Below are 15,463 nucleotides of genomic sequence, written 5' to 3'. Positions count from 1 at the left end.
TTAGAGTAGACCTCATCTCTTCGGAAACAGGAACTGAGACCGTCTCTAGCGTCATGTCCTTTATCCAGTGAGCAGCTAGATGATACTGAAGGGGGCGGAGGTGGAGTCTCCCTAACTCGATGAACAGGGCCAGCGATGAAAGTGTCCCTGTTAGACTCATCCACTGCCTGACTGAGCATCGGTTCCTTCTCAGCATGCTCTGGATGCATTCTAGGGCTTGGTTGATCCTTGGGGCCGACGGAAAAGCCCGAAAAGCTCGACTCTGAATCTCCATACCCAGGTAGACAATGGTCTGGGATGGGACGAGCTGGGACTTCTCTAAATTGACCAGGAGGCCCAGTTCCTTGGTCAGATCCATAGTCCATCTGAGATTCTCCAGACAGCGACGACTTGTGGGAGCTCTTAAAAGCCAGTCGTCTGACGGAGCCGGACACAAGATCATGGTACTGCTGCACAGTCTGTGAACTGTCAACCATGGGGAAGCGAGGAAGTACAGCGACAACCCGAAACTGTCTAGACTGTCTGGGTAGTACAGACAACTCCTTATCGGGTTGCTGAGGTTGCCGCACTGCGTCACAACAAGTCACCTCTGCTGGTTGTTGAACGTCTTCCCAGTGACACACTGACTCCGTAAAAAAATCCTCTATCAAGGACTAAGCTTGGACTGCATGTCTTGCAACAAAGCTCAAGGTCTATGGGAGCAGGTGTGGCAACAGACGGGGTTAGCGACTGAAGCGGAACCATTTACCCTCCCTGGAAGCATGTTATGCTTAAATAAAAGTCCATAGGAGGCTAAGCAGCTTAAGGCTCCTCTCCAAATGACAGAGTCCTCAAGGGAATATTAGAAGGAAGGAGAACAGCACTTTCTCATCTACAGGAACCATATCCGAGAAAAGCTAAGTTCTCTCAGTGAGGGTTTCACTGGTGCAAAAGCAGCAGACCAGAAGGCAACGTTATGAAACTGCTTGACAGTCTGTGAACTGTCAAAAACTGAACTGTCAACCACAACAGGAGCGTGAGGACATACAGCACTGGTGTATAAGTAGCAGACCAGAAGGCAACGTCATGTAACTGCATGACAGTTTATGAGTTGGCAACAACCAAAGTTGTGTGGGGAAGCCTCAACTCCTGCCTGACTAGTGCTGCTGGCGAGTGGCGGTAACCACAGTGTGTTGCGGAGGCTGACACACCGTGTCAAAACACGGCAGCTTGTGGTAGCTCCCGCACGGCAACGGAGTGCTCTGTGTGTGGGAGTCATCATACATCTGGCATGGTTGACTGTGCATGGGTGGAGGAGCTCTCACAACAAGAGTGTGAGAGCAGGAAGCCATGCCGGGCGCACAACCGTGGGAGGTGTAGGCCCACGGGTGCATCGTCAACCTTCTCCGCAGTCGGAGTGTGGGAGCTGGCAACAACAAAAGCAGAGTGCTGGTGCGTGGGAGGGGCTGCGGTGGGTTGAGGATCATGCGATATGGTATGCAGAGCATGCTGTAAGGTATGCAGAGCATGCTGTAAGGTATGCAGAGCATGCTGTAAGGAATGCAGAGCATGCTGTAAGGTATGCAGAGCATGCTGTAAGGTATGCAGAGCATGCGGTATGGTATGCAGAGCATGAGGTAAGGCATGCGGCTCATGCTGCATGGTATGCGGCTCATGCTGCATGGTATGCGGCTCATGCTGCATGGTATGCGGCTCATGCTGCATGGTATGCGGAGCATGCTGTAAGGTCTGCAGAGCATGCTGCATGGGCTGAGGAGAATGCCGCATAGTGCTGGAACCCGGCAACTCCTGATGCGGCAGCTCACGCATGTTAGCAGATGGTGCAGCAAGAACATGCGTCTGGCAGTGAGGACTGCGCATCGGTGGAGGAGCTCTCACAGGTGTGGTGTGGGAGCAGGCAGCCGCAGTATCTGCTGAGCGCACAACCTCGGCGGGTTGTAGGTAAACAGGCTGCATTGTCAACCTTCCAGCATGATACTCCTGTATGAAGGAGCAAGCTGAGACTGTATAGTCTGCAGCATGGATCACTAGGGTCTATGAAAGACAACAACAAACGGAGCTACTGTCCGTTGTGACTGAGGGTCTAAAACAGCTGGTGCGGCAACAGACGGAGTTACTGCCTGTTGCGGTACCACCTAGCCTCTCTTAGGAGGTGTGCAGTTGTCGTACTGCAGCGAGTCCGAACTGACCCAGTGGCTACACCTAGGCCGTTGGACTTGCGCGGAAGGGACCGACTTGCACTTAAAAGCTGCAAGATTTGGTCCATGGTTTCTGCGAGAAACCTCTTCCGCAGACGAGGAATAAATGGGCTCTCTCGTCTTTGTGTGGGTGGGGTGATCACGTCGGCAACGTGTGTAGATACACCCGAAACCACAGAGGGAAACGTCTGTTCGTCGATCAAGGCCTGAGGAACCCATAAGTCCTTCGACATTACTTCTCCCCTGGGCTTGGGAGCTTGTAAGAGGTATCGGACTAGGTGAACGACTGGCACGAACAGACGAACCCTCGAACGCAACACTGTAACACTTTGCGCATATCACTTTATCACTTTTGATTTTCTGTTTGCACTTATTTCACTGAACTCGAAACTTTAAGTGGTTTGTACCTGAAACACGCAATCCTATCCTTCATTAAAAGGTAGTAATTGCGAAAACAGTATTACAATGTAACAGAAAAACATAATGAAAGATAAAGAATTCAGTGGCTGGAAAAGAGACTAAACACTAGATCAAATAAACTACGTTTAAAATCTCTCACCGCATAAAGCCTGGGAACAAGAATAAAACTCTAGAAACGTTTTACCTTCTTCCCCTCTATCGACTAGGGAGAAGAGCAAAAAAAAAAAAAACGAGAACAACGTTACCCGCTTGAACGAAACGTTTATCCTCCTCTCTCTCCCTCCGTCTCTATCTCTCTCTCTCTCTCTCTCTTGACTTAGAACCTGAGAGATGAGCCCAATTATATATATCGTTAAAACATATTATTTGTTAAAGGAAAAAAACTGAAAGGTTTCCCAAATAAAAAGTTCCTTTATTAGAATTAAAACCATTTAAGCTAAGAAAGAATGAACGAAACGCTAGAATCGGTTTACTCTTACTGCAACGTGAAACCGTGAATACTCTCTCTCTATCGTAACGATAGAGCGCAAGTTGAACGTTCTGAACGTCAACAACTGCGGAGACTAAACAAAACGTTAGTTCAACTTTGAAAACAGTACGAGACTTATCAAAGAAATTCTTTCAAAAACATAAAATTAAAATAGCATAAATTCTTAACAGGAAAAACGATATGACGAGCTCAATGTTAATTAACTTCGGTTCCAAGTAAGGACCGCCTACTATTAGGAAAGGTCGCATATTTTTTTTCTTTTTTTTAAGGAAAGTTAATCGAAGAGGCCTATAAATGGCGGAGAGATATAAAATAAAAAGTGAAAGAGAGTCTATACTCTCTTCAACACCAACACTTCCGTCTAAGGGAAGGGTCGGCCATTTAAAAGTGAAAGAGAGTCCATACTCTCTTCGTCACCATAATTAATTCAAATTAATTCCAAAAGCTTGCTAAGCTAAAGATAAAGCTTCCTGAATAGCGAAGGCTAAACTCTAGAGCAAATACATCACCAAATCGTGAACAATAACTCCAGAATCAACAGCGTATCCAAGTAGGTCTAGCCGGAGGCACGACAGAGGAAAAATTGAGTTCTTGTTGACAAGAAGTACTTGAGTACCTGCTCACAGATGGCGCTGTTGTGTACACCCCCACCTGTATAGCGATCGCTGGCGTATCCCGACCGTAGATTTCTGTCGGGCAACAGAGTTGACAGCTACATGATCATCGGGTAAGATTAATATTGAAAATTATTCTTCTCAGATTGCAGCCAATAGCAGAACACATCACCTTAGCAAAGTTATCAAAATCAGTTAGTTCATTACAACATAAAATGAGACTAGCCTTCACCCTCCATACATAGAAATCTTAGATATATACTTAATTCTGTCTTTCGCTTTTGTTTCATTAAACAGTAGACCCAAAACTTGCATGCAAAATTTTAAAGGCTGAAGATCCTGAAAATGAAAAACTTGCAATGAATGCAACTGGATCAGCCAAGTTTCTGTGAGAGAGAGAGAGAGAGAGAGAGAGAGAGAGAGAGAGAGAGAGAGAGAGAGAGAGAGAGAGAGAGAGAGAGAGAGAGAATGGTTAAACAGCGTAGTGTTGTGGTAGAAGGTAAATACTGTACAGTAAAGTACACTGTACTATAGTGTTATTGGTAATATCAATAATACTTTGTTTATTGTACTTTCATAAACGTAATTTTCGCCTGGGCATACAGTGTGCTGTATTTTACAGAATTAATTTCAAATAAATGTGGGAATTGGAATGTATTGGCTGCAGTTAAGGTAGTTATACAGTACTTATTTCTTAGTATTTGGCCAATTTTCATTACTGTAGTTTTCAAAATATCATAGTACTGGACCACATGGGCTCACACTTAGCATAAAATCATTACTTTGAAAATTCAATCACAAAATAAACAGAAAATTATTAAGAAGCATAACAAATTCTTTAGACATTTCGTTTTCAAAACTTTTGTTCTCATACTTATTTTTCCCGACGATTGCCATTTATTAATGCAGACTGATTTTAAATAGTAAAATAATTATTTACAGGTATAATTATATAGCATTTAAAACAGAAAAAGTTACGCATTACACGAACATATGATAGTAACTACAGTAGTTATTGTTAACAAACCTCAGGCACAGTAGTCATGTTAATGACATCTCCTCCCCATTGACGAAACATCAAACTTTCAGCTTTGCTACTGAATCGTGGTCCTTCGATGGTTACCATTGTTCCTACCAATAAAATAATAGTGATTTTATACAATTTAACTATCCATTTTTTCAAGTGAAATTTATGCTGTACAAGAATAAAAGGACAAATTTGACAAATCTATCTTTTTAAATAGAAATCATATACAAATTAATTTAAAAGGATACTGCAACACTGACATTATATTTCAGAACTTACCTTTACAGGGTTAGATGTTGAAATACTCTCCATTTTCATCATTCCTGACTAAACTGTAAAATGTATCCCCAAAAGTTTTCATCTTTTCTAGGGAAAATTTAAACTGTTTTAAAATCTTGACCGGCTAACTAATGGTCCTCATAACTCCAGACCTTTGATATCATGCCTCACCCCATCTCCAAAACATAGCAATAATTTTGTTATCCTCTCATCTAGATAGCAATTCAATAAACTTTAAGATTAATGGAATTGTGGCAGACATGAACAAAGCATTTTAATTACTGTACTTTCTTTAATATGTTATTTTTATTAATAAAATAAATTTTTGAATATACTTACCCGGTGATCATATAAGCTGTCAGCTCTGCTGCCCGACAGAAAAACCTAAGGACAAAATACGCCAGCGATCGCTATACAGGTGGGGGTGTACATCAACAGCGCCATCTGTCGAGCAGGTACTCAAGTACTCCATGTAAACACAGAACCAATTTTCTCCTCGGTCCACTGGGTCTCTATTGGGGAGGAAGGGAGGGTCCTTTAATATATGATCACCGGGTAAGTATATTCAAAAATTTATTTTATTAATAAAAATAACATTTTTCAATATTAAACTTAGCCGGTGATCATATAAGCTGATTCACACCCAGGGGGGTGGGTAGAGACCAGCATTACATGTTTACATTATTAAGAGCTAAGTATTTTGTATTTTATTTTAGCAGTTATTCAAAATAACAAACATAAAATAAATAAGTACCTGGTAAGGAAGTCGACTTGAACAATTACTCTGCCTTTTTAAGTACGTCTTCCTTACTGAGCCTCGCGATCCTCATAGGATGCTGTGCGACTCCTAGGAGCTGAAGTATCAAGGGTTGCAACCCATACTAAAGGACCTCATCAAAACCTCTAATCTAGGCGCTTCTCAAGAAAAGAATTTGACCACCCGCCAAATAAACCAGGATGCGAAAGGCTTCTTAGCCTTCCAGACAACCCAAAAACAACAATAAAAAACATTTCAAGAGAAAGATTAAAAAAGGTTATGGAATTAGGGGAATGTAGTGGTTGAGCCCTCACCCACTACTGCACTCGCTGCTACGAATGGTCCCAGGGTGTAGCAGTTCTCGTAAAGAGACTGGACATCTTTAAGATAAAAAGACGCGAACACTGACTTGCTTCTCCAATAGGTTGCGTCCATTATACTCTGCAGAGATCTGTTTTGTTTGAAGGCCACTGAAGTTGCGACAGCTCTAACTTCATGTGTCCTTACCTTCAGCAAAGCATGGTCTTCCTCATTCAGATGGGAATGAGCTTCTCGTATCAACAGTCTAATATAATAGGAAACTGCATTCTTCGACATAGGTAAAGAAGGTTTCTTAATAGCACACCATAAAGCTTCTGACTGTCCTCGTAAAGGTTTAGTTCGTTTTAAATAGAACTTAAGAGCTCTAACAGGGCACAAGACTCTTTCTAGTTCATTTCCAACCAAATTAGAAAGGCTTGGAATATCGAACGATTTCGGCCAAGGACGAGAAGGTAGTTCGTTTTTGGCTAGAAAACCAAGCTGCAAAGAACATGTAGCCGTTTCAGATGAAAATCCGATGTTCCTGCTGAAGGCGTGTATCTCACTGACTCTTTTAGCTGTAGCTAAGCAGACGAGGAAAAGAGTCTTTAAAGTGAGATCTTTAAAGGAGGCTGATTGTAGCGGCTCGAACCTTTCTGACATAAGGAATCTTAGTACCACGTCTAAATTCCAACCTGGTGTGGCCAAACGACGCTCCTTCGAGGTCTCAAAAGACTTAAGGAGGTCCTGTAGATCTTTGTTGTTGGAAAGATCTAAGCCTCTGTGACGGAAGACTGCTGCCAACATGCTTCTGTAACCCTTGATCGTGGGAGCTGAAAGAGATCTTTCCTTCCTCAGGTATAAAAGGAAGTCAGCTATTTGAGTTACAGAGGTACTGGTTGAGGATACTGATACCGACTTGCACCAGCTTCGGAAGACTTCCCACTTCGACTGGTAGACTCTAAGAGTGGATGTCCTCCTTGCTCTAGCAATCGCCCTGGCTGCCTCCTTCGAAAAGCCTCTAGCTCTCGAGTCTTTCGATAGTCTGAAGGCAGTCAGACGAAGAGCGTGGAGGCTTGGGTGTACCTTCTTTACGTGTGGCTGACGTAGAAGGTCCACTCTTAGCGGAAGAGTTCTGGGAACGTCCACTAGCCATTGCAGTACCTCGGTGAACCATTCTCTCGCGGGCCAGAGGGGAGCAACCAACGTCAACCTTGTCCCTTCGTGAGAGGCGAACTTCTCCAGTACCTTGTTGACAATCTTGAACGGGGGGAATGCATAAAGGTCTAGATGGGACCAATCCAGTAGAAAGGCATCTATATGAACTGCTGCTGGGTCCGGGATTGGCGAGCAATAATTTGGGAGCCTCTTGGTCATTGAGGTTGCAAAGAGATCTATGGTAGGTTGGCCTCATGTGGCCCAAAGTCTCTTGCATACATTCTTGTGAAGGGTCCATTCTGTTGGGATGATTTGACCCTTCCGACTGAGGCGGTCCGCCATGACATTCATGTTGCCTTGAATGAACCTCGTTACTAGAGACAGGTTTAGATCTCTTGACCAGGTGAGGAGGTCCCTTGCGATCTCGTACAACTTCATAGAATGGGTCCCTCCTTGCTTGGAGATGTACGCCAAGGCCGTGGTGTTGTCGGAGTTCACCTCCACCACCTTGCCTAGAAGGAGGGACTTGAAGCTTTTCAAGGCCAGATGAACTGCCAGTAGCTCCTTGCAGTTGATATGTAACGCTCTTTGCTCCGAGTTCCAGGTGCCCGAGCATTCCCGACCGTCTAATGTCGCACCCCAGCCCGTGTCCGATGCGTCCGAGAAGAGAACGTGGTTGGGGGTCTGAACAGTCAGGGGCAGACCCTCTCTGAGGTTGATGTTGTCCTTCCACCAGGTCAGTGATGACTTCATCTTCTCGGAAATAGGGATCGAGACTGCTTCTAGCGTCTTGTCCTTTCTCCAGTGAACAGCCAGGTGAAATTGAAGGGGACGGAGGTGCAGTCTCCCTAACGCAATGAACTGATCCAGTGATGAAAGCGTCCCTATCAGACTCATCCACTGTCTGACTGAACATCGGTCCTTCATTAGCATGTTCTGGATGCATCCTTGGGCTTGACTTATTCTGGGGGCCGACGGAAAAGCCCGAAAAGCTTGACTGTGAATCTCCATCCCTAGGTACACTATAGTTTGGGATGGGACCAGTTGGGACTTTTCCATATTGACCAGGAGACCCAATTCCTTGGTCAGATCTAGAGTCCACTTTAGATTCTCCAGACAGCGACGACTGGACGAAGCTCTTAAAAGCCAGTCGTCCAAATAGAGGGAGGCTCTGATGTCTGCTAAATGCAGGAATTTGGCAATATTCCTCATCAGTTTCGTAAAGACAAGAGGCGCCGTGCTTAGGCCAAAGCACAGGGCTTGAAATTGGTAGACAACCTTCCCGTAAACGAACCTTAGAAAAGGTTGGGAATCTGGGTGGATAGGGACGTGAAAGTAAGCGTCCTTGAGGTCTAAAGAGACCATCCAGTCTTCCTTCCTGACCGCTGCTAGAACAGACTTTGTCGTCTCCATGGCGAACGTCTGCTTGGTGACAAAGACATTCAGAGCACTGACGTCTAGCACCGGTCTCCACCCTCCTGTCTTCTTTACCACTAAGAAGAGACGGTTGTAGAAGCCCGGGGATTGATGGTCCCAGACTTTGACTACCGCTCCCTTTTCTAGTAAGAGAGACACCTCTTGCTTCAACGCTAGTCTCTTGTCCTCCTCTCTGTACCTGGGAGAGAGGTCGATGGGAGTCGTTGCTAGAGGGGGCTTGCGCAAGAATGGGATCTTGTACCCCTCTCTGAGCAACTTCACAGATTGTGCATCTGCGCCCCTGTTCTCCCAGGACTGCCAGTAGTTCTTGAGTCTGGCTCCCACTGCTGTCTGAAGAAGGTGGCAGTTAGACTCTGCCTCTAAAGGACTTGGTACCTTTCTTCTTGCTCCCACGTTTCCCTTCGGCACGAGCACCTCCTCTGCTGGTGGCTCTGCCACGAAAGGGCGGAATAAATCTTGACGCTGGAGTATCCATCCTGGGTCTAGACACGGAAGGCAAAGGGGTGGCTTTGCGTGCAGATGACGCAACTAGGTCATGCGTGTCTTTTTGAATCAAGGAGGCAGCAATCTCCTTGATCAACTCCTCTGGGAAAAGGCACTTCGAGAGAGGAGCAAACATAAGCTCCGACCTCTGACATTGTGTTACTCCAGCTGACAAGAAGGAGCAAAGGTTTTCTCGTTTCTTGAGGACCCCGGAAACGAACGAAGCCGCAAGCTCACTGGAACCGTCCCGTATGGCCTTGTCCATGCAGGACATAATGAGCATGGAAGTTTCCTTGTCAGAAGGGGAGGTCTTCCTGCTCAACGCTCCCAAACACCAATCCAAAAAGTTAAACACTTCGAACGCTCTGAACACTCCTTTCATCAGATGATCTAAATCTGAAGGAGTCCAACAAATCTTGGAGCGTCTCATGGCTAGCCTGCGGGGAGAGTCTACTAGACTTGAGAAGTCGCCCTGGGCAGAGGCAGGAACTCCCAAGCCGAGAACTTCTCCCGTGGCATACCAGACGCTCGATCTGGAAGCGAGTTTCGCAGGGGGAAACAAGAATGCTGTCTTCCCAAGGTGCTTTTTGGACTGCATCCAATCTCCCAACACCCTTAAAGCTCTCTTGGACGAGCGGGCGAGGACGAGCTTCGTAAAGGCAGGCGCGGATGACTGCGTGCCTAAAGCGAACTCAGATGGAGGTGAGCGTGGGGCCGCAGAAACAAACTGATCGGGATACATATCCTTGAACAGTGCAAGTACTTTTCTAAAGTCCAAGGAGGGAGGCGTGGTGTTGGGTTCGTCGATGTCCGTGTGTGGGTCGTCAAGGTGTGCAGCGTCGTCATCATCAGAGAGTCCATCGTCTGAATGCTGAAGAGGAAGCGGCAAAGGAGTAGGCATTGGCTGGTCAGCTGAGTCCGGCAGCACGGGTGCATGCGTGACTGCACTGGACGCAACGTCATGGAACTGTTGGTCAGTCTGTGAGCAGGCAACAACCATAGCTGCCCGGGGGCGCAAAGCGTCTACTCCCGACTGTCTAGTCTGCTGTGGGCGAGTAGGGGTAACCACAGTGGGTTGCGGAGGTTGACGCACCGCGTCAAAACAAAACAACTTAGGTTGTTGTTGTTGTAACTCGCGAACGTCAACGGAGGGTTCCGTGCGTCGGCGAACGTCAACATGCGGCTGGCAGGGTACAGTGCGCATGGGTGGCGGGACTCTCACAGCTGGAGTGCGGGAGAAGGTAGCCTCAGCGTCAACTGGACGCACAACCGTGGTTGGTTGTAGGCTAACGGGTGCAGCGTCAACCTTCTCCGCACGAAAGTCCTGCATTAAAGATGACAACTGTGTCTGCATGGTCTGCAGCAAAGCCCACTTAGGGTTTACAGTAGCAGGTGCGGCAACAGACGGTGTTACTGCCTGTTGCGGTACCGCTTTGCCTCTCTTAGGAGGTGTGCAGTCATCAGAAGACTGCAGCGAGTCCGAACTGACCCAGTGGCTACAACTGGGCCGTTGGACTTGCGCGGAAGGGACCTTGCGTTTGAGAGGTCGTGAGACCTTGGTCCATTGTTTCTTCCGAGAAACATCTTCCGCAGACGAGGAATAAATGGGCTCTCTCGTCTTCTTGTGGGTGGGGCGATCTTGGCAAGATACGTCCGAAACCACGGAGGGAACGTCTGTCCGCTGATTAAAGCCTGTCGAACCCTTTGGTCGTACGACATTGCTTCTCCCCTGGGCTTGGGAGCTTGCAAGAGGTCCCGTACTGGGAGGACGACAGGCACGAACAGACGCACCCTCAAGCGCAACACTAACACTTTCCACAACACTTCCACTCACTTTGTCACTACCCACTGCACTCTTACCCTTCAAATCCCTGACGTCTGCCATGAGTTGGTTACGGTCACTCGCCAATGACTCGACTCTCTCACCCAGAGCCTGGATGGCACGCATCATATCTGCCATCGAAGGTTGTTGAGTGCTAGAAGGGGGATCAGGAGCAACCACTACAGGGGAAGGAATAGGTTGTGGGGCATGGGGAGAGGAAAAATCAACTGAGCGAGATGAACTCCTCCTGACTCTATCTCTCTCTAGCCTACGTGAATATTTCAGGAATTCGAGAAAATCGAATTCCGAAAGCCCAACGCATTCCTCACATCGATCTTCCAATTGACAGGTTTTACCCCGACAATTGGAACAAATGGTGTGCGGATCGATAGAGGCCTTCGGAAGACGCCTTGAACAGTCCCTAGCACTACACTTCCTGTATTTAGGGACTTGAGAAGGGTCAGCCATCTTGAATTAGTCAAAGGGGAATTCAAAATCTATCCAAGTCGTCAACAAATAATCCAAAATTCAATCAAAGAATGCAAGGAAGTATTGAAGATAACCTCTGCAAAGCGAAAGCTAATAACTAGAAATGAGTACTTCACCAAAATCTGTGAAAATCAATCCAGTAAGCAACAGCGTATTTAGTAGGTCTTGCCGGTGGCACGACAGAGAGAAAATTGGTTCTGTGTTTACATGGAGTACTTGAGTACCTGCTCGACAGATGGCGCTGTTGATGTACACCCCCACCTGTATAGCGATCGCTGGCGTATTTTGCCCTTAGGTTTTTCTGTCGGGCAGCAGAGCTGACAGCTTATATGATCACCGGCTAAGTTTAATATTGAAAAATAAAGTTTATACCCCTTTTTCATAATATAATAGTGTGGTGGCCTATTTGGTAATGTCCCTGACTGGTGACTGTCAGACTGAGGTTCGAGTCCTGCTCAAACTTGCTAGTTACTTAGTGGCTGCAACCTATAGGTCTACCTGCTGAGTCATTCAGCAGCCATTGCCTGGCCCTCCCTGGTCCTAGCTTGGGTGGAGAGGGGGCTTGGGCACTGATCCTAGGTATATATGGTCAGTCTCTAAATACAGGGTATGCATAATGAAAACTACACAAAGTTTACCTTTAGGGTGTACTGAATATCCTAGTTCCTTGCAAGTCTCTAAAAGAATCTTTCGAGTATCTTTACAAAATGGAACATCCATAGGAAGATGAAGAATCCCAGGGGGATGACCATCTTCTCCATCATAAAATGTTTGTTGCCTTTTGGTAGTTCTGCAATTAATATAAATTACATTAGTATACCTTACCTAATCTATAAGTAGGTCCAAAACACCAAGCACTACCATTTAAAAACTTTACTGGAAAGAAACAATTACAAAAGTTGACATTTGTGATATTCTACAAATATTTTCACAAAAATATTTCTAATTACCTAAAAATTAGTTTGCAAAATCCCTGAAAATCTATAATTTAATAAAGCAGCAAATACTGTACACATTAGAAAAATCCTTGACAAGACCAGGAAAGAACCAGCCACAGATTTTACATATAAGAGACCTTGGAGGATGTGATGCCCTTCTTACAATTTTCAATGCTGTACAAAAATCCATTGATTGTGGTCAGGTAGTTTGTAAGATTGGTCACGATTTTAGAGTTTCCTTTTAATTCAAGAGGCCGTTGTTTCCAAGATTAAACAGACAGGAGCAGGTGGGTCTTTCCTTAGCATCATTACTGAATTATATGTAATACTGTAGATTACATATAGTTATTGATAGACACCCCTGTGACTGTAAGAATGTAATATCTGATGTTCCTTGGGTTCTTGACGCATTTCTTTTCCAACTATATAAGCATATCATAACTTGTGAGGTGCATAAAAGGGGATGTATAACTCAACTCAGGTTGCTCATTAGGAAAAATATAAACTATAAAAAATTATGTGATTTACTCCTACACATACAAATCCTCTTCCTTTAATAGGAGACTTACCCTCAGGTGGGAGGAAGTCCCTGTAACCAAACAGGCTAGTTTAAAATCACAGGATATCATACACTCTGTCCTTAGAAGAAGCAGGAGTGTTCATTCTAATCCATTTACTCTGAAATTCAGGAGACAGAAATAGGTTTCTGTTATAGATACATGGCCATGGAGGAACCTATGTCCCCAAGGGATATGTTGTTTTCAATGTAAGGCTAAAAAAAAGTGATGGGCTTACTCAACTATCCATTCTCCCCTTTGTCAAGGTAATGGGAGTAAAACTCTTCTATCTTAATCTAAATTAAAATAGTTACTTGGTACAGTAACTTACCTGCATCAAGACCCGATCCCGCAATATTACAATCTGAGGGAAAAGAGGAAAAAAGGCCAGACATTTTTACTCTCATCCTAGACTCAGGTGGCAACAGCTATCTCAGACAAGATGTTTTTTTCCTGTGGGGGAGTTATGTACATTGCACCATCAGCTGAACATCTACCACAGGTCATAAATAAAATGTATCTAGTTACTTATGGTTGCATTCCTGTAAGCAGTAGGCCATGAAGGCTGTCTGGCATTTCCAGAATTCGGCCTTCAGAGCTTGGCCCACTACATTGACCTCTGGTTCACTTGCTGTCTAGGTTTGTGCTCTGGTAATCGTCTTTGAAGCCAGGAGGAGATAGTGTTTTTGAAGATCTTTTTTAACCTGCCAGAGCTGATGAAGAGGTTCTGTAGTCATGGTCTGATGGGTTGAGTCCACTTAATGTAGCATCTTGGTGCCCTCAAAATGCAAAGATGTAAATCATCCAAATTGTCAATTGCTTCCCTAAATAAGGAAATGGAGAGATCCAAATCTATTATTAACAGCTGCATTCCAAGTTTTTGAGACAAACTCTGGAACGAAGGAGAACGAAACCTTTCTCCATACCTCGGAATGAGTACGTAAATACGATAAGGCGTAGAGACCATTTTGAGAGTCGAGTCCTTGTCGGATGCCTGCCTTCAAGGGTCGTAGGGAGTCCTTTTCAGGGACCTCAGAACTCTGGCCATGTTCCACACTAGGGATTTGAGGTCTCTAAGAGGGCAAGACTGCTTACAGCTCTTCATGAGCATTGCTAACTCCTAAAATGGAGACAAGTCCACGCCTCTCAGTCTGAAGCCCTGGCTCAATGCTGAGCAATAGACTTTCACTGCTGAGACTGAGAAGCTCTTCTCCCTACACATAAACACAAGGAAGCCTGCAATCAGTTGAACAGAAGCTCTGGGAGGAGAATTACCCCTTCTGGAGAACCAGTCACAAAAGATGACCCATTTGCCCTGGTAGATTGCCATGGAAGACTTTTGAAGGTATCCAGACATATGCACTCTACTTCTCTGAGATGCTGTACAGCCTCCACCTGTGAAGTGACAGGATGGTCATTGAATTGTTGTGCCTCTGCAGGTGGCGCTGGAAGAGCAAGTTGGGCCAAAAGGGTAACTTAGAGGGTCCAGGTACCATTCTGCTTGGGTCCACTAGGGGGCAACTAATGTCCTCTTGAGGTTTGGGTTAGACAGCATCCTGTTTATCACCCTTTGAATCGAGCAAATCAGTAAAAAAAAAATGTCTAGGCCATCCTACAGATGTTGAAATAAGTACTCTAATGCAGTTGCCTGATCAGGAACTGGCGAGTAATAAATCGGGATCTTCTTGCTGAATTTTGTTGCAAAGAAATCTATAGTTGAAGAATCCCACGAAGTCAGAGGCTCCTTGCCACTTGAGGATTAAGGACCACTTGGATCCGACCATTTGTCCCAGTGAACGTACGGCGTCAACTAACACATTCCTTTTGAGTTGTTCATTGCCCACTCATGAGCTTGCATTGCCAACTTGCAGAGGTGCTGTCAAACCCTACCTCCTCCTTTGTTGATGTATGCCACTACGGTAGTGTTGTTGCTCATCAATGATACAGAGCGGCCGATCAGGTAATGCTGGAATGACTGCTGTGTCAAGAGAGCTGCTTTCAATTTAAAATGGGTGATGTGCAGGCAGGCATTTATGATGAACTTGAACCTTAGATAAGCACCCCATTCTTCTTTTACTGTGTATGAAAAAATTATCTACTATGGGGGAGGACACTCCAAAGGACTTCCTTTCATGAGATTCTCGTCTATAAGCCACCAATCTAGATCAGACGTTACTTCCTATTCCAAAGGAACTAGTTGGTAAGGTGGGTCACTCATTGGTGACCAGTGTCTCTTCAGACAACACCGACGTGACTGTTGATGTAGACTTAAGGGACGAGTCTTTCTAATGATTACAGATGACTTGGTAACTGCTGTCACTGATGTACTGGTAGACATTGATGGTGCAGAAAAGGACGCGCTAATCTTCTGAGTTTTATGACCAAATTGTTCAATGGAAAGACTTTTTCATTTGTCATTTCTACTAATATCCCTAGATATTGTATCCTCTGCTTAGTCGCCAGGCAGGACTTCTGCAGATTTGCCAAAATCCCC

General features: G+C 45.2%; 1 protein-coding gene across 1 annotated transcript in view; it reads right to left on the bottom strand.

Annotated features, from left to right (window-relative positions):
* Nucleotides 1–15,463, bottom strand: part of LOC137658486 (S-methyl-5'-thioadenosine phosphorylase-like) — a 79,874-nt gene that overhangs the window by 25,669 nt on the left and 38,742 nt on the right. The window contains exons 4-5 of the mRNA XM_068393237.1: nucleotides 12,113–12,264; nucleotides 4,750–4,853 (exon numbers count right to left, since the gene is read on the bottom strand). Coding sequence (XP_068249338.1) covers nucleotides 4,750–4,853; nucleotides 12,113–12,264 — 256 coding nt within the window. The remainder of the gene's footprint in view (nucleotides 1–4,749; nucleotides 4,854–12,112; nucleotides 12,265–15,463) is intronic.

This window comes from Palaemon carinicauda, chromosome 19, assembly GCF_036898095.1.
Source record: "Palaemon carinicauda isolate YSFRI2023 chromosome 19, ASM3689809v2, whole genome shotgun sequence".
NCBI lineage: Eukaryota > Metazoa > Arthropoda > Malacostraca > Decapoda > Palaemonidae > Palaemon > Palaemon carinicauda.
This window is presented reverse-complemented; position numbering and strand designations above follow the sequence as displayed.